General features: G+C 32.9%; 1 protein-coding gene across 1 annotated transcript in view; it reads left to right on the top strand.

Annotated features, from left to right (window-relative positions):
- LOC126884915 (zinc finger protein 493-like) overlaps positions 1-5,550 on the top strand; it is a 33,489-nt gene extending 27,939 nt beyond the window's left edge. Inside the window, exon 2 of the mRNA XM_050651252.1 lies at positions 1,503-5,550. Coding sequence (XP_050507209.1) covers positions 1,503-3,925 — 2,423 coding nt within the window. The 3' untranslated portion in view covers positions 3,926-5,550. The remainder of the gene's footprint in view (positions 1-1,502) is intronic.
- The last annotated feature ends 14,492 nt before the right edge of the window (positions 5,551-20,042 follow it).

Below are 20,042 nucleotides of genomic sequence, written 5' to 3'. Positions count from 1 at the left end.
ACAAAAGAGAAGAAGGTTCGTGCTTTAACATTAATGGAGAAAGGAGACTCTGTAATTACCGTAGCACGTGATATTGGTGCTTCAAGAGGGGCTATTTATCAACTGAAACGTTGCAGCCGAACGTTTGAGTTGATAAATAGCCCCCATTGAAGCACCAATATCACGTGCTACGGTAATTATAGAGTCTCCTTTCTCCAGTAACGTTAAAGCACGAACCTTCTCTTTTGTGAGTTTCTTTCGACCCATATTTGTCAGTTCAATTTAGAATTTAACGATCTTAAACTTTACGCGGTAAATGAGAAAAAGTTTAACACTGACTACCCGCACAAAGCCAACTGTTTACAGTGCAAACGCGCAGAATACCCTAAATAAGCCAAGCGGTCTGTAAACTACAGATAATTGCCGTCGCAAGTACGCTATCCCCCTCCCCTACCCTCCCCTCCAAGAGCAGACAGAACGCATGCAAATTGTCTTCAAATAAAAAAATAAAATTTATAAAAAATAAAAAATTAAAAAAATAAAAAATTAAAAAAATAAAAAATTAAAAAAATTAAAAATTAAAAAAAAAATTAGTGATTACTTGTAAGATCTTTTTAATTTAATTGGTGATCAAGATCTTTTTTGCCGGCACTGTAAATTGCAAACTGGCCTATAATTCTACACATCAGCTCTATTCCCTGATTTGTATATGGAGGACAAAATCTAGTCTTCCAAAACTCTGGAAAATAACCAGACTTTAAAGAAGAGTTGAATATTATATAGAGAGAACGAGAAAGTATGAAACTACATGCTTTTAGAATAATGGGGGGTATTCCATCTGGCCCTGGACTCTTGTTGGTTTTTAGATTACAAATCTCTTCATAAATTGTTGAAATACTGATATGAAGATTATTTATGCTGATAACATTAAAGGATAAAGATTCAACAACCGCCTGACAAACTTTTGTTGAGTAAACAGTTTTAAAATAATCTGCAAATAGATTTGGAAGATCAGGCCCCAGTTGGCAACTCACCTCATTGTAAAACATTTCAGATGGTAAATCATTAGATTTTCATTGTGAGTTGACTTTCTTCTTATTAAGGTGCCTATCCGTTCCGGATGTTGGCGATCAGCATGGCTATCCTAACTTTGCTTGCTGCTATTCTGAATAGCTGGATAGTGTGAGTTGACATAGGACCAAAATTTTTTCACATTACTCTCATTGACAATAGCATTAAAGGACTTAGACATGAAGACTTAGTTACAGGAAAATTCTTAGATTTCTAGTTCACAGATTCTTTTTCTAGCTGGCTAATTTTGGTTTTTAATTGGATATTTTCTTTTTTCATATCTCACAATTCCCGTAATGCATTTTGATTTTCCACTGTGCGAGTATCAAATTTGCTGCTGAAGAATTCCATAGATTCTTCCCTTTTCTGAAATAACTTTTCAAATAACCTTTATTTTAAATTAATTTTCCCTTGCCCTCAAATATTTATATTATAGTCAGTTTAATTTTTAGATCATCTCCAAGAGAACAAGATGGCCGTTACAGAGACAAATACTCCAGATTCATCTAACGAAGAAAATTCTATGAATCAACATGCTGAAGGAAAAACATTAAATAAAAAGAAGAAAGTTTTGCGTGGAAAAAGACGTTATAAATGTGAAATTTGTTCAAAACAGTTTATTTGTCCAAGTGCTTTGACAACACATTCGAGAGTACATACTGGACAAAAACCACACAAGTGTGAAATTTGTTTTAAGCAATTTAGTCAAGCAGTTGGTTTAAAAAGACATTTGCTAATACACACTGGAGAAAAATCTTATCAGTGTGCAATTTGTTTAAGTCGGTTTTCTCGAAAAGATGGATTAGCTTCTCACATTGCAGATCACACCGGAAACAAACGTTACAAGTGTGAAATTTGTTTTAAGCAGTTTAATTCACCATATCAGTTGAAACTGCATTTAAGAGTGCATACGGGAGAAAAACCATTTAAGTGTGAAATTTGTTTTAAGCAATTTAGCGTAGCAGGTAATTTGAAAATGCATTTGAGAAAGCACAGTGGAGAAAAACCTCACAAGTGCGAGATTTGTTTTAAGCAATTTAGTGAAGCATATAGTTTAAAAACACATTTAAGAGTACATACTGGAGAAAAACCTCATAAGTGTCGGATTTGTTTCAAGCAATTTAGTACATCATGTAATTTACGAACACATTCAAGTGTGCATACTGAAGAAAAACCTCACAAGTGTAAGATTTGTTTAAAACAATTTAAAACATCATTTCATTTGAAATCACATTTGAAAACACATTTAGAAGAGACAAGTAGAGAAAAACCTCACAAGTGTGAAATTTGTTTCAAGCAATTTAGTGAATTAAGTCATTTGAAAATACATTTAAGAGTACACACTGGAGAAAAACCTCACAAGTGTGATATTTGTGATAAGCAATTTAGTCAAGTAAGTAATTTGAAAACACATTTGAAAGTGCACACTGGAGAAAAACCTCACAAGTGTGAAATTTGTGATAAGCAATTTGGTGAAGTAAGTACTTTAAAATTACATTTGAGAGTGCACACAGGAGAAAAACCTTACAAGTGTGAGTTTTGTTTTAAGCAATTTAGTGACCCAAGTACTTTAAAAAAACACTTAAGAGTGCATACGGGAGAAAAACCTCATAAGTGTGAAATTTGTTTAGATCGGTTTGCTCAAAAATATCAATTAACTTTCCACATGACAGTTCACACTGGAGAAGAACTTCACAAGTGTGAAATTTGTTTTAAACAGTTTAGTAGAGCAGGTATTTTAAAACAACATTTGAGAGTGCACACTGGGGAAAAACCTCACAAGTGTGAGATTTGTTTTAAACAATTTTATATGAAAGGTAACTTGACATCCCATATGAGAATGCACACTGGGGAAAAACCTCACAAGTGTGAAATTTGTTTTAAACAATTTAGTACAACAAGTACTTTGAAATCACATTTGAGAGTGCACACTGCGGAAAAACCTCACAAATGTGAAATTTGTTTTAAGCAATTTAAGCTATCAAGCACTTTAAAAGCACATTTAAGAGTGCATACAGGCGAAAAACCTTATAAGTGCGAAATTTGTTTTAAGCAATTCCGTGAATACGGTACTTTACAAAAACACTCGAGAGTGCATACGGGTGAAAAACCTCACAAGTGTGAATTTTGTTTTAAGCAATTTAGACAAGCAGGTTCTTTAAAAGCTCATTTAAGGATACACACTGGAGAAACGCCTTATCAGTGTGAAGTTTGTTCAAAACAGTTTGCTAAAAAAGTTCATTTAACTGCTCACATGACAGTTCACACCGGAGAAGTACTTAACAAGTGTGAAATTTGTTCTAAGCAATTCATTACAGCACATAATTTGAAAGTACATTTATTACTGCACACTGGGGAGAAACCTTATCAGTGTGACATTTGTTCAAAGCGGTTTGCTCGAAAAGGTCAATTGGCTGGTCACATTACAGTTCACACTGGAGAAAAACCTTACAAGTGTGAAATTTGTTCAAAACAGTCCCGTACTGCTGGTGATTTCAAAAAACACCTAAGAACACACACTGGAGAAAAACCTCACAAGTGTGAAATTTGTTTTAGGCAATTTGGTGAATTAGGTACGTTAAAACAACATTTGAGAGTGCACACCGGGGAAAAACCTCACAAGTGTGAGATTTGTTTTAAGGAATTTAGTGAAGCAGGTAATTTAAAAATACATGTCTTAAGACTGCATACTGGAAAAAAACCTCACAAGTGTGAAATTTGTGATAAGCAATTTAGTGTAGTAAATAACTTAAAAAAACATTTGATAGTGCATACTGGGGAAAAAGCTCACAAGTGTGAGGTTTGTTCTAAGCAATTTAACCAAACAAATAGTTTGAAAAGACATTTAAGAACACATACTAGTGAAAAACCTTAAAAGTGCGAGATTTGTTTTAACCCTTTCAGACCTGAATTTGTTTGGCAAAAATTGATTTTGTAATACATATGTATTTGTAGGGGGGATCTTTTTCTGTTTGAGATTTTTTTACTAATTGCCTCATTATGAATGTCAAGTCCTTTGTACTTAAAGGACGTAAGTATTTGTAATGAAGTAATACTCGGTGTAAAATACTTTATTTTAAAGAATTATGCACATGGTTTCATTTTACTATCCAAGTATTAAGTATATCACAGCTGTCATTCAGCTGACAGTAATACCAACTTACTTACATTCATGGTTAAGGGAGTTTTACACGAACATAACAATGAAAATCTGATCGTTTGTCCCCCTTTCTTTTCTGAAACCACTTTGGCTCTCATCAAAGGTGTTTTCTAGTTTTTCTATTAGCCTCTTTCTAGTATACTAGCATAAAGTTTTCCTACTGTGCTTCCAAGTGTTATTTCTCTATAGTTTGAGGATTCTTTGCTATCTCCTTTTTAATACAATGGTATACAATTGGCAATTCGGTTTTCACCGAATAGTGTTGTTAATTTATTTCCAAATTCTACCCACATTTTGTCCTTGTTATTTTTAACCATCTGTTTAACTTCTGTTCTTTTCTCTTTGTACTTGGAGTGAGAAAAAGCTCACAAGTGTGAAATTTGTTTAAAACAGTTCAGTGATTCAAGTAATTTGAAAAAAACACACTGGAGAAAAACCTTAAAAGTGTGAATATTGTTTTAGGCAATTTAGTCAAGCAGATTGTTTAAAAAAACATTTGGTAGTGCACAATGGAGAAAAAGCTCACAAGTGTGAGGTTTGTTTTAAGCAATTTTTTTTTCTTTGGAGTTGTATGACTACGGGCCCTTCAAGGCTCATTCGCCGATTTAATAAATTTAACCAAACAAGTAATCTGAAAAGACATTTAAGAACACATACTAGCAAAAATCCTGAAAAACAGACCTGAATTTGTTTGGCCACAAAAAATTATTTTGTAATGTATATTTTTGTAGAGTAGGGTCAAATTAAAATCGAAAAGTGACATGTATGTGTACAGTTGAGCCCGCGAGTCTTTACCCGTGCGTAATTAATACCTGGCGAGATAAAACACATACATACTTTTTATCTAGCATCATTCTCTTCCACGCATGAAACTCATGACAAACCAGCTGCCGTTTGTTATTAAGTAAAGAGCGATGTTATTTTTATGAACCATCCTAGACTCAGTGCATTGAAAAGAGATAGGTACAGAAAAAGACGATTCGGTATGTTTTCATATTTTAAGCACAATTTGTTTGACGTTTCTGCTTTGTTTACTTTTGTGGCTGCCAGTCAGTTGAATTTTTTGCGGTTTTTTGTCGAATTTTTGCGTTTTGAAGTTTCTTTATATTACACAAACAGTTGTTTTCACAACTAATTTTATATTGAGCTTTGAAATTTTAAGGTAAATAATTATAAAAAAAAAACAATAAATGCTGTATAAAAGGTATATTTAAAAAAACCCTCAAAAGGGCCACATCAATTCACATAACTAGTTTTCGACTGGTTTACCAGTCATCATCAGTGCTTACGTGCAATGTACATGTTAGCCACCAAAATGCTATTTTACAAAAATATGTGGGTCAAAGCCCATTTCAAGTAGTCCGTTAAGGAAACAAGTATAAAAAGCTACCTTAAGCCTTGATGTTTAAAATATAATTTAATTTGCCCTAGGTAACATCTGAAATTTGGGTGTGACTTGTTCACATGTTGGAAGTTTGACGGCAAGTGAAATTGAAAATGATCATTTTCAATTTCACTTGCCGTCAAACTTCCAACATGTGAACAAGTCACACCCAAATTTCAGATGTTACCTAGGGCAAATTAAATTATATTTTAAACATCAAGGCTTAAGGTAGCTTTTTATACTTATGTTTCCTTAACGGACTACTTGAAATGGGCTTTGACCCACATATTTTTGTAAAATAGCATTTTGGTGGCTAACATGTACATTGCACGTAAGCACTGATGATGACTGGTAAACCAGTCGAAAACTAGTTATGTGAATTGATGTGGCCCTTTTGAGGGTTTTTTTAAATATACCTTTTATACAGCATTTATTGTTTTTGTATCACATGGTATACAGCCAACTACAGGAAAACTTTTTTCCTTGTGGATTTTTGTAAATAATTATATTTTGGCAATTAATATTTAAAACATACAAAGCTAACGTCATTCACACAGTAAAGAAATGATTGTGTTTAGATTTCCGTCAAAGTGAATAAAATAACAAAAATAAAATATGTTATTGAATTTTTTTATAAATTGTTTAATTTATAAAATAATTTATAAATTTATTTAAAATATATAATTTAATTTATAAATAAATTTATTAATCAATAATAAAAGAATTTATTAAGCTACTTCAAATTTAGGTGTAATTCTGCACAAAAATTTTGAAGCAAAACTTACCTTTGACATTCTATATATTTGATAACGTCAAATTTTATAATAAAACCCGTAATCGGAACAGTAGCCACTTTCTGTCACTTGTTGTTGCGTGAAATAGATTTCCGGCTTATTTCGTATGCTTTAAATGATGACGCACGGGTAAAGACTCGCGGACTCAACTGTATGTATATATTTTTTATATTGACCAGACATTTCGTAACCGGACAAGTGATAATGGACAACTCGGTATATACTATATTATTTATCTATGGGACAACTCGTAACGGCGACAGTTCGTAACTATACCAATTCGTAACATCAAAATTTAATTACGTATTTTTTATGGGAAATAAGCCACAATTTTACTAAAAAATGAATTTATTAACGTTTCGAAGCCCAAATCGGGTTTCGTTATCAAAATTTAATTATTCTGTTTATTTTTGTTAACGTGGAAAACAACTATTATTACAGTTATAATTAAAATTGTTTATCAATTTAACGAATCAGTATCGGGATAAACATGTTTAACACATTTTATATTTCGTGTTTCAGAATATGTATATTAAAAATCTCTAAACACAAACAAAATATTTAAATACATACAAATTTTGACGGACACTGCATCAAATGTATAAGCAAGTGTTGTGACACTATGTGTATTTTTGCAATGTTAAATAAGGAAATTGGTGAATTTCTTTTAGCGTTTATAGTTTATGGAAACAAAGAGTTTTTTAACATTTTTTGTAAACATGTGTATGATGACCATGGACGTCGTGTCACATTTCATATGCATTTGTAGATCTATCGATTTTTTGTCACAACTCGTTATTTTAAAAATGTCTATAGACGTTGTGTAACATTACATCAATGGAAATTAGACGTCTTATAGACGTTCTGTCTATACCTATGTCATATACCTAAAAAGACAAAGGAATCATGAAGTAATTCTTCAAATCTTTAAACTGACAACCGTCTTGTAAGGGAAATATTATAATTACCTGTTATTATAATAAACCTTGTGATTCGTCATAGCCTTAGGGTATTCAATCAATGGTTATAGTTGTTGATAAGAGGGATGGCTTCAAATAATATGATAACACGAATCATTCTTCAAACATAATTTGAGAAACATTACTGATCTTCTAACTAGTCTCTACTATAGAGTTTTCTGAATAATAATACTTTTAAGAAATTTAACATGGCAAGCGACACAATAGGGAACTTGCACATTTTTTTTTATTACATATTAATGTTCAGTTTTGTATAAAAATGAGATTTCCAAAATTTCACGCTTCAAAAACTCATAACTTAAAAGTACAAATTTAAATAGTATGAGATAGAATTGATCTTAAAGATGGCATAACCCAGACATCCAAAGTGAAAGTTATCCTCCAACACCAAATTGTTCTATATGGTCCACATAATGTTCAGAAAAAAGTCACACCATTTTGAGCGTCGGGTTCGGGGGGGGGGGGAATAGGTAAATTCGTAGTTTTTTACGTTTTTCGTGAATATTTCTAAAGTGGGTGATCGACATGCGAGCCATAATACCGCGGTTTTAAAGAACGACGGTTTTACTCGCGGATCGACTAGCGAGCAAAACAGTCGTCCGGTTGTCAACCGTCCACAGCCAACATGTCGTAACCTTACTTTCTTTCCTGTAGGAAGCTCGCAATGATTTAATTTTTTTCTTGACATCGGCTCGAGTTGAGTTGGGTTATTTTTTTCGATATTTAAAGGGGGGAAATAGGTTTAGAGGTTTCAAAATTTCTAATATTTGGAACTAGCATGTTCGTAGTACGATCCAATCGATCAGCAACCGTTGCCAACCATCAGACGCATGCGCAGTTAACAGTTAGCGCTGCCCAGTTAACATTTCGAGTTCGTAGACTACGAACGCGCTTGCGTCTGACGGTTGGCAACGGTTGCTGATCGTTCTACGAACAAACCTATTACTATTCAAGAATGTGTTCTGAAAATTTCAAAGCAAAATTCGAAGTCCTTCGAAACGACTTTTTTCGGCTTGCGTGACGTCTAGCTCAAAAAATAATAAACCAATTTAAAAAAAAAAACAAAGTGATTATTGTTCGTTATTAAATTGTTTTCGATAGGAACCTCCAATCGGAATAAAAGATGGGTTTTAAGTGTATTTTAAGGGCAAATAACTGAAAAAAAAAAAACGTTAAAAATTGATGGTTTTTTTTCAAACTTGCGTATTTTTCAAATAATTGATTTTTTTTAGCCGATTTGAGGTTCATATCGAAGAGAAACTTGTAAAAAAATTTGGATTTTTGATTTTAGGCGTAAAGTACGACCTCTACATGTCACGCAAGCGACATGTTCAAGCAGCTAACGTCCATGGGTGGCGGCCTAAAACTGCTCTATTTTTAAATATAATAACTTAAAAAAATTTGGACATATACTTTAGAATATGTAGAAAATGATCCCAAAGTTGCAAAAACAAAAAAAAATTTCTACCTAAAAAAAATTCTTAAAAAACATGAAAAATCGGGCACCTAAACCTATTTCCCCCCTTAAGAGTTTAACATTAATATGCGGTAAATCGAATTGCTTTGTTTTTGTACTCTGGCGATTTACATTTCCATAAACAAGAACAATCTCGTAAGCAATATATAAATTCTAATAAAAAGAGTTCATCTCCGTTATTAAAAACTGATCAGTTTGCATATCCATTATTAAAAACTGGTCTTTTCACTTCAACGGTCCCTAAAACTGCCGGTTTTGCTCGCCAGCCGTGATACACGCGCAGTTTTGAACGACGAGCCAAGTAAAAAATAAAACAAACTGACGAGCCACAAGCCAGGCTCGTCGGTATATTATAAAACCGCGGTATTGCAATGATACACTGGCGAGCTTTACCGACGAGCCACAAAACTGCGGTTTTACTCGCCTGTCGATCAGGGCTTTTAAACTGTGCGGTTTAGCATGAACAACGTTCTATACAAAAATGTTCTACAGTAAATTTGAAATAAAAAAGGTCCTATGCATAATCCTTCTAAAATGAACGGTTCCAAAGTTACGGAGGTGTATAGTATAATTGGTCCAAAAAAGGTCTAACCTAACCATCCAAAGTAAAAGTTTTCCTCCAAGATAAAATTGTTCTATATAGTCCACATATTGTTCAGTAAAAAGTTACACACCATTTTGAGCGTCCGGTTTGGGGGGGAGATGGGGGGGGGGGATAAGTCGGTAAATTAGTAGTTTTTTTACGTTTTTCGTCATTATTTCTAAAACTATGCTTTAGCGTAAACAATGTTCTATACAAAAATATTCTACATAAAATTTCAAACAAAAAAGGTTCTATACATAATTGTTATAAAATCAACAGTTCCAGAGTTACGGAGAGTGAAAAGTGGAGGTTTTCGATACTTTTTATATTTTTTAAGCAATTTCCTACTGATTTTCTTTAACAGGATTGTGTTTTATAAATCAAATTTGCTATTTCAGTGGCCTGTATGTTAGTAAAGAAAATCAGTAGAAAATTGCTTAAAAAATATAAAAAGTATCGAAAACCTCCACTTTTCACCCTCTGTAACTCTGGAACTGTTGATTTTATAACAATTATGTATAGGTCCTTTTTTGTTTGAAATTTTATGTAGAACATTTTTGTATAGAACCGTTGCTCCCCTCTCCCCCTCAAACCCAACGCTCAAAATGGTGTGACTTTTTTCTGAACATTATGTGGACCATGTAGAACAATTTGGTGTTGGAGGATAACTTTAACTTTGGATGTCTGGGTTTGGTCTAGTTATACCATACTAAAAGTCTTCTGTATTTTAAAATAGTTCAAACGACCCGTGACGTTGCAAGTTTTACTAGATTGTTATGTTTATGGATATATTTAGGTATATTCTTCTCCTTCTTTAGTTTACCGGCCTCCACCTACTTGGGTATTTGGCAAGTTCATCGTCGCGAAATAAAGGGAAAATATTTATATTCTAATGGCATTTATCGTATGTCATTGTAATAATATACACCAGTTTGTTGAGATTAGAGTTTGATACAGTTTTTGAAGGAAATGAAAGAAGTTTACTATGGAAAATAGAACGATTTTGTAAAAGTACAAGTTTTCTATGAATAGTTCAAACGATCAAAAACACTTGTAACGTCACATAACTAATTTCTGCTGACATTTATAATGTCTAATTTAAAATTATATACAATTTTGTTTACTTTGTTTTTGCGGAATGTAAACATATAACCCGATGACGTCACGATCCGTTTTGGGCTGGCCGTTATAATTTTAATTTTTAATTGTCTTTAGGGACCAAACGAAAGACAAACAAAACTTTTTTTCTTTGATACATGTTTTAAATTATGTTCTGTAGTGATTTATAACTCTTTTTTTTTCGAATTTAAAATTTTATGCAAGTTCCCTATTTCATTTATAACTTAATAACATAACAGGTATTTTCCACGTTAACGTTTATTAAATTAACCGAATAATCCAATTTGGACGTTACGAATTTATATAGTTACAATTTGTCGCTGACATGAATGGGGATTTTCATTCACAGTCATTTGTTTCGAGCTTCTGTCATATGTCGTATAATCCGTGTTTATTAATATTATACACAGATTACCTATACAACATATGACAGAAGCTCGAAACACATGACAATCGATGAAAAGCCCTATTGTCCATTACCATTTTTCCGGTTCCAAACTATCGCAATACGAGATGTCATGGAACCATTTTTTATGTATGTAGGTTTTCTTTAAAGACGATCGTAATAAAAGTCCGTTTGATGTTTAACAGTTTTAATTAATAAAATAGATAACTAAATTATTGATACTATTAAATTGTCGAAATGTAAAAGTGCTTGTGTAATTTGCGACTAAAATCTTACGTGTTCTTATTCTTACAAAAATGAAATGTATTTATAGATAATTTGCGTCTAATCAATATAATACCCGTCTTAATTCGTCTTTTTACGTCTTATTATCTCTAAGAGCACGTCCGTCGCGTTTATGGTGTTAACATCGACTGAATGTCTTCGTTCTAGTTCCCAACGCTAAAACACACCCTCTTAGGCTAATCTCTTTTTTCCTGTGAAAGAACCCAATTAAAATTGGTTCAAAGCATATACCGACATCTTTCAATAACCCGAAACTACAAAATTAGTCAAGCTAGCTACTTCGCCACTTGTTGATCTTTAACGATCGAAAATAAACACACGATTAGATACGCCCACACAGCTGCCCTAAAGGACGGCCGTTTGTTTCGTATTTCTACTAATAATCAAGGAAAAATGATATACAGGGAAATTTAAAATATGAGGGTAAACTATTTACAATCCTACATGTATGTCTATATGACATTTGAACAGCTGCTTAAATTAGAAAATATGCTGATTTATTCAATTTTTAATATATATTTTAGTTGATAGGATTACCTAAACTTAATGTACAGCCGGTTCCTAAAAAAACTGATACGACTCTTAGTAAGATTTGATCATGTTGAGTAGTGTATTTGATTGATCTGACATTATATTTATTATGACAGACAAATAATAAAATAAACAAACAACTGATTACATATTATGTTAATTCATAAATTGTACTAATTATTAAGGTCTAAATGTTTATATTATTTTGAATTCCTGTATTTTATAAAGAGTATATTATAAATGATAGTTTTTACATCAAATAGATCACATAATTATTGTAAACGTGGATTATACAACAAACTATACAACAAATACACAACAAACGTGGATTACGTTACGAGAGTACTGTCATTTGAATCGTAATATGATTTTTTTTCGAATCATGAAAAAACTAATAACTATTTTAGAAAAATTTAAACACATGATGAAAGATTACATTATTACCGAGGGCGGAAAGCCCCTTAGAATAAACAAGCAGTTTCTATTGAATGAAATATTTGAAATTAAATATCACACTTCTCTTTTATTTTCAGCCCTGTAACTTATTAAAATAAATATTATAGAAGTTTTCAGGGACTTTCAGCCCTCGGTAATAATGTAGTCTTTCATTCTGAGTTTAAATTTTTCAAAAATATGTATTAGTTTTCTCAGGATTCGAAAAAATGAATACAATTAAAATACATTGAGAATTTTGACATGCGTCACAATTTTGCATTAACTCAATGTAAAATTCTAAACTGTTGAATTCCAGCTTCCCTAATTATTTGACATCAAAAGACATTAGAAACTATTTGTAGAGGATTGAAATCTGTATTGAAAACAACTGTTAAAATTGGTCTACGTAATTAAACATATTCCAAAATTTTGTAAAAATGTAATACATTTCAGTTTTCAGCTCAAACTTAGGCCACACACAATGCAATAATGTTCACATTTTTGAACTGTCAAGATTTTTATTTTATCATCGATTGTTTAAAAACAATACAGTTGATAATATAAGATACCCTCAGTTGCGGAGAAAGTATTAATAATAAAGATTAATAATAAAGTCTAATAACCGTGGAACAGAATAAGCTATCTGACAAATTTTAAGATTTGGCAGTGACATTGACAGTATGTAAATATTAAGTATTTAACCTTCAAAATACACTGCTCAATTTTCTACAAAATACGCTTCAAGAGTCGTATCAGTTTTTTTTGGAACCAGGTGTACATTGCAATGTACACCAGGTCTGAAAGGGTTAAGCTTTTTTTCTGTGAAAAGTAAATTGAAATCACCTTTGAGATTGCATACATAAAAATTTCTCTAAGTCATTTGATGCAGCGTATGATTTTAAACGGGTCTAGGACGTTTCATCGCCGCCGTTTCGATGCCGCCAGTTCGATGCCGATGCCGGCCGATTCATCGCCAGTCAATTAATCGCTATCTGATATATTTCCGAATTTTCGACAGTTACAATTATTAGTTATTTTTAGTATTAATTAGGAATTCTAGGAAATGCCAGATATGACGGCGATTAAATGGACTGGCGATGAACCGGCGGCATCGAAACGGCCGGCGATGAACCGGCGGCATCGAAACGTCCCATTCCGATTTTAAACAACATACAAAAAGGCAAACATATTAAAATGTAGACTACACATAACTAACAAGAAATATGTATGTTGGTGTTGTTAACGCATGTGGTGGATTTAATTTCTGGACTGTAATTTAGGTCTGCTATTGGTACTTCCATGCACTAACATCCAAATTTGATATCGATAGATAAAGATAAAATGATGTTCCGCCAAACACACAACTGATAAAAAAAACTGGGTACCAACCTTTAGTCTCGCTGTCTATGAACCTGGGGCCCCAGCACTGCACTCATTCTTGCATCAAACCAGCCACTTTACGATACTTTATAATATCATGCCGATGATTGAAATTGTTTTTTTTTTGGTTACACGTGAACGGTGCGATGTTACTTCTTCGCCGGTTTTAGAATGTCTCTGTACTCGTACTTCTAGCGCCTATGCGCAGCAATGGTACCCTGCCTAGAACCAGCTGTGTGTGTTTTTTTTTAAGCTTTAAATTTAAATATTTAGCGGCAAAGTGTTGCGCTAACAAGCATCATAAATAAGATTTTACTTTTGTGGGTGTTTTTGACCAGCATGTGACACATGTTCAAAAACTTGTTTTAAATCAGCTGGAAGGCTAAATTTGTACTATGTAATATTATAATATATTTATATACCGTAAAAGTGTTTTATTTATACAAGAAGTAATAACAGTACTTTCACAGTTTTGGATTTATAAGGGGCCAGAAAGAAGCACTTGGTTTTGAGAGTTGAATTTTTTTATTAAATTAACTGAAAGAACAGAAAAATAAAATGAATTTTTTGGTACTTACAAACAAATTCAACCATTTAATTACAAAACTTATGTTCATACCATTGTAAGAACTTGAAAAATTGTGATTTTGAATTCGGTGGTAAATTAAAACTAATTAATAGGGAACTTGCACATTTTTGTTTTATTAAGGCCCGGTCTTTTCACCTCCGAATAAAAGTTATTTGGAGGATTATTTGACAGATTTACATGTAATCTGCCGGATAAACTTCCTAATAAATATTTATTCGGAGGTGAAAAGACCGGGCCTAAATAATAATGTTCAGTTTCGTTTAAAAATAAGATTTCTAAAATTTCACGCCTCAAAACCTCATAATAACTTAAAAGTATAATTTTAAAATCTTCTATGTATTTAAATCCGTTCAAACAATCTAAAAAGCGCTCAAACCGTTGTGTCGTCATAACATCATATTTTGTATGACATTTCTAACGTTTCATTTAAAATTACATACAATTTTGTTTACTTGGAGTGTAATAGTTTTTGAAGAGATAGTATTGAATTGTGTGTTTTTACTGTGGAAAATAAAATTAAATATTATGAAAGTGTTGTTGTAAGACCATTCTGTTAAACTGAAACCCACAATGAAATATTTATTAGATTGCCAGTCAATAAGAAAAGGGAGTTTAAAAGTGGTTACAAAGGACGTTAACCGGGATCAGTCGCGCCGTGAGAAAAAATCTCACATTTTATACTTTTCCGTGATAACTTGATGAAAAATTTTGCAACCTTGGTTTCCACTCGTAAGTGCCTCGAGGAGGATCGTAGTAATGCCTGGAATTTATGGCTTTGGTGAGAACGAATTAGCTTTAAAATTGTTAGAAATAGATATTTTTAATACATATAACAAGTAAATAAAAATATAAAATAGGAATTTGTTTTAAATTCGTATTTAAATTTGTATTGTGAGATTTTTCTGTACGCGCGACTTCTTACGTGACAGAAGTGAGCGCGACTGCTCCCGGGTTAAAGATATTTTACTTCATTCTCAAGATCTTCATGGCTGCGAAGCTAATTCTACTGTATCTGTTGTCTGCTTAATAGTTTTTTTAATAAATCGGAACATAAACAACATTCAACTTTTGAATAAATACAGAAGTAAATACGTAGATGTAAAAGATAAAAATAATGATTTAATATAGAATTCTGTGAAAAATGATCATATATATAATATCGGTTTACAACGTTCTTCGACGTCTTCCGATTTCCAATCTCCATCTCGTTCTGTCATTCCATAGGTCGTCCCTGATTTCTCTATCAACTCCTTCTCTCCAACTTCTTCTAGGTCTTCCTGGTCTGCGCCTTCCTCTTGGTTGCCATTCGAGGATTTGTCTTGGTATTCTATTCTCCGGCATTCTCCTTACGTGTCCGTACCAGCTGAGTTGTTTCGTCCTGATGTCGTCAACAATAGTATGTGTAACCCCCATGATTTCTCGGACTCTCTCGTTTGTTATTCTGTCGCGTCTAGATATTCCCGCTGAACGGCGCCAGAAGTCCATTTCTGTTGCTCTAAGCATTTTCTCTGTTCTGTCTTTTAGGGGCCAAACTTCGCATCCATATGTTATGATGCTTTTTGTTATAGTGTTATATATTCTTTTTTTATTCTCCTTAGAAATATTTTTATCCCACAGTACGCTGTTTAGTATAAGGATATGCCTTTCCTCCCCTTAATAGTTGCATCTAATTTTCCGTCTTGAGTGATCTTTACTCCCAGGTATTTGTAGTCTTCACATAATTTTATTTCTTGATTTTCCTCTACTCAGAGGCTATGTTGGTCTCCTCCGATACTCATGTATTCAGTTTTTTCAATATTCACTTCTAGGCCCCACTCTGTAAACTCTTCTAATAGTTTTCGCATCATGTAACTAAGATCTTCAGAGTCCTGTGCGATGATCACCTGGTCATCCGCAAAGCACAGCGTGTACAAAGTTGAGTCCGTTAGTGGTATGCCCATATTCGTACATTTTTTCTTCCATTTGTTGAGTGCTGCTTCGAGGTATATTTTGAATAGTGTTGGTGAGATACAGCATCCTTGCCTTAGTCCTTTAGTTACTGTGAATCCAGGTGTTATGAGATTTCCCGTTTTAATTCTTGTTGTTTGTTGGTATTACAACGTTTTTACGGCTTCAACCAATTCTATATTTACATTTGTTTTCTCCAGTGCCTCCCATAATTTAACCAGCGGGGCACTATCATACGCTTTTCTAAAGTCTACAAACATCAGATGGACTTCTTGGCCACGAGCAACTTTCTTTTCAATTATCTGAGTAATGGAGAAAACATGATCTATTGTAGATCGACCTGCGCGAAAACCAGCCTGTTCTTCGGCTTCCATATTTTGGTATTCTTCTTCTATTCGATTTTTAATAAGTTTTCCATATATTCTGCTGATACTACTAGTGACTGCAATTCCTCTATAGTTTTCAGGTTTTGATTTATCTCCCTTTTTGTGGATAGTGCTCAGATGTGACTCCTTCCATTCTTTAGGTATTTCATGGTTATTCAAACATTGCTGGAAAAGTTGTCTTAGCCGCTTAATTAAAACTTTAGGTCCATATTTGATGAGTTCCGGAGCTATATTTCCTGGGCCCGGTGATTTGCCATTCTTCAACTGTTTACATATGGTTTCGACTTCTCTCTCATTTACTCTGATTGGTGATCCTATCAACCTGACGCTTTGTATACCGTTGGATTGTATCTGTTTGAAGGGCTCTCTTGTCTCTGTTAGTAAATCTTCAAAGTATCCTTCCCAAGTTTGTGGTGATATGGACTGAATAATGTCTTTCATTCTGTCGAATGATCATGCTTTTGAAAATATATGCCTGTTCATCATAAACATATTTACAATTACAATGGGTAAGTTAATTATCAGACTGCCCCTTAGAAAAACCTCTAAGGTCATTTTAAAAAAATTGCCTTAAGTCTTTTAACACTCAAATATGAAATACATAGGGTGTCCAGAAACTCTCCCGACAAACGAAGACCGGAGATTTCTTTAGGCGATTTTAAGACAATTTAATCCAATTCACTTAGTCCTAAAATGCTTCCTAATGGAACTAGTGCTCTTTAGAAATGGCGTCTGGTAATTAGTTTTTTTAAAATATCTCCAAAACGCTTCTATTTAAAAAACGAAAACTGGTATGCCTTTTTATCTTCCAGAGTTAAATTGATTTCATCAATTGCGAGTTTCTATTATCGGTCATAGGCATCCGTTTTTGGATAGGACAACGGTTATTTTATCTCATAACTTTTTTTTTCTTTAACTTTTAAGTATTTTGACTCTGGATTAATTATGAGGTATTCTAGTATCAGGAGCGTCATTTGAAATTTTGATAGGGGGGGCAAGCATTATATATACAATACATTTATATGCAAACATAATACAAAATAATTGATCTATTTTTTGTAAATTTCAGTAATTTTCAGGGTTATCCCCCTATCAAATGACGCCCCTGTCTAGTATGTACTAAACGTTACTCTTTAAGTCGCTAAGATACACCGTTTTCTAAAAAAATCGATTTGAAAATTTTTCGTTTTTTTAATTTAAAAAAAAATCTTAAAAGAAACTATTTAGAATAATAAAAACTGGTATATGTTTATTTATTAGTTATCTTCCAGATATGAATCGATTTTATCATTTGCGAGTTTCTATTACCGGTCATAGGCATCCGTTTTGGGTAGGCCAACGGTTGCATGTATCGCATAACTTTTTTTCTTTAGTTTTTAAGCAATTTTGACACTAGATTACTAAATTATGAGGTATTCTAAAAAGTTATTCTTAATTTAACTAGGTAAAATTCACCTTTTATTTTGAAAATGCTTTTCAAATTCAAAAAACGAAAAATTTTTAAATCGATTTTTCTAGATAACGGTGCATGCATATGTCTATTTCGGAGATTGTACAGTTTGGGGGTACAATCTAGAAGTGGACAATATTTTCTGTGCGATGCACAATAGAACTGCACAATTTCGGGCATTGCTTCTACCCATGATACTATAAATAACAAGATCGAGCTTATAGTCCAGGCTGTATCGTCGCCCCCGTTAGGTAACATATTCCGATTCGAATTTTTTGCACAAACTCACTTAAAAAGAGTTTCTTATAACAGATACACAGAGTGCCGCGGTCGGAAAATTGTTTAAACAAATTCAAAAAATCAATTTTTTCACTTCGTAAATTTTTTTAGATTCTTTGGGTCATTATATGAACCAAAAATGTCTCTTGTAATTTTTCTCTAAAATTGACTGTTGTCGAGTTATACTCGATTTAAAATTTGAAAAACACAAAAATGGCCATTGTCAAGGCTTAATAACTCGGTTAAAAATTATTATTATGAATGTCAAAAAGTGACCGAATCAAAGTTAAAAGCCCCCCTACAGGATCGAAGAGATTTGGTCGTTATTTTTATTACTGCGAGCTGTTATTTTTAATTGGTAACCATCATGAGCTCAATGTGAGTGTAAGTGAGATGCACCATTAGCATTAGATCGCCTTCTGAGAGGATGCACCATCTCTTTCGCACTCACTATTGACGGCCACGGTTAATAATTAAAAATAACAGCTTAGTAATAAAATATGTAATGACAAAAAATTTTTCAGGATCTTGTAGGGTGGACTTTGATTTGGTCTTTTTCTAACTTTCATAGTAATAATTTTTAATTGAGTTATTTGGCGATTTTCGCGTTTTTCAAATATTGAATCGCGTATAACTCGACAACAATAAATTTTAGAGAAAAATCACAAGACTTGTTGCTTATAATGACCGAAAAAATCTAATAAAAGATTGAACGAATTAAAAAAGTTAATTTTTTAAATTTGTTTGGGGAGATACGTGAGCGCCCCCTAGTTGTACAGAAACGAAAGAAGAACCAGAAGAATTAGGCATTCCAAATCACGTGATATAATATGGCTGCTGGATGGCGAAACTGTCATCCATAGGCGTATCCAATGTTTAAACCACTTCATATTTACTTTGCTATCACAATTTCACAAATTTCGCTACACAATTAACAAAAAAACAAAACCAAACAGGATATTTTTTACAAATTTGTCAATATTCAATTAAACATTAGATACGACATGACCACCCCCCTTAACTATGTCTATGGCCATGTCGCTTTAGCCATCCACCGACCACCACTGACAGTTCATTGGAATCCCTAATTCCTTCGGGTTTCGTCAGATGGCTGTGCCTTTTGTCATGCGCCGCGCTTGCGCATCCGCCATCCATCAATTTTCCTTTCCTCCGCCTGCCTCCGCCATTTTCAATAATTTGTGTTTGTGTTTTGTCTTTGTCTTAAGGCTGTATGACACTATGCATTTTCTTGTATCATTTCTAATATCGTTTCTGATATGTCAAAAAAATGTATAGTGTCATACACAGATACAAGAAACGATACAAGAATTTGTGTCAGGCACAGATTCTTGTACAATAAATGCGCCAATTTCTGCGCAAAGAGCAAAAACGTAAAACCTGCTGGTAAAACTTCTAAATGTCATAATGGCGGCTGAAAATGAGATCATAATATGATTTATGTGATGAATTTATTTGTGTTTTGTAGGTATTATTTATAAATATTTTATTGATACTTAATATAGCGTTTGGTATGGACTAATGGACATGGACTACTGTTCTACTAATAACCATATATTTAGAATAACCTTGGGTTTCATATTGCATAATTTTTTAATAGAGGAAAATACAATAGTTCCAATTTGGATCAAACTGAAGATAATTATAATGCAAATATTTTAGCACAAATATCAAAACAAAATAAAAAACAAATAATCAACAGTCAACGTAAAAATTCTAGTTAATAGAGAGTTATCAAGTAACCCTAGGAGAATACGGTAACGCTATTTTCCTGTATACTTTACATGTT

The sequence above is a fragment of the Diabrotica virgifera genome, chromosome 5 (assembly GCF_917563875.1).
Source record: "Diabrotica virgifera virgifera chromosome 5, PGI_DIABVI_V3a".
NCBI classification, from domain to species: Eukaryota; Metazoa; Arthropoda; class Insecta; order Coleoptera; family Chrysomelidae; genus Diabrotica; species Diabrotica virgifera.
Note: the sequence above shows the minus strand (reverse complement) of the source record. Positions and strands in the feature narration are given on the sequence as shown.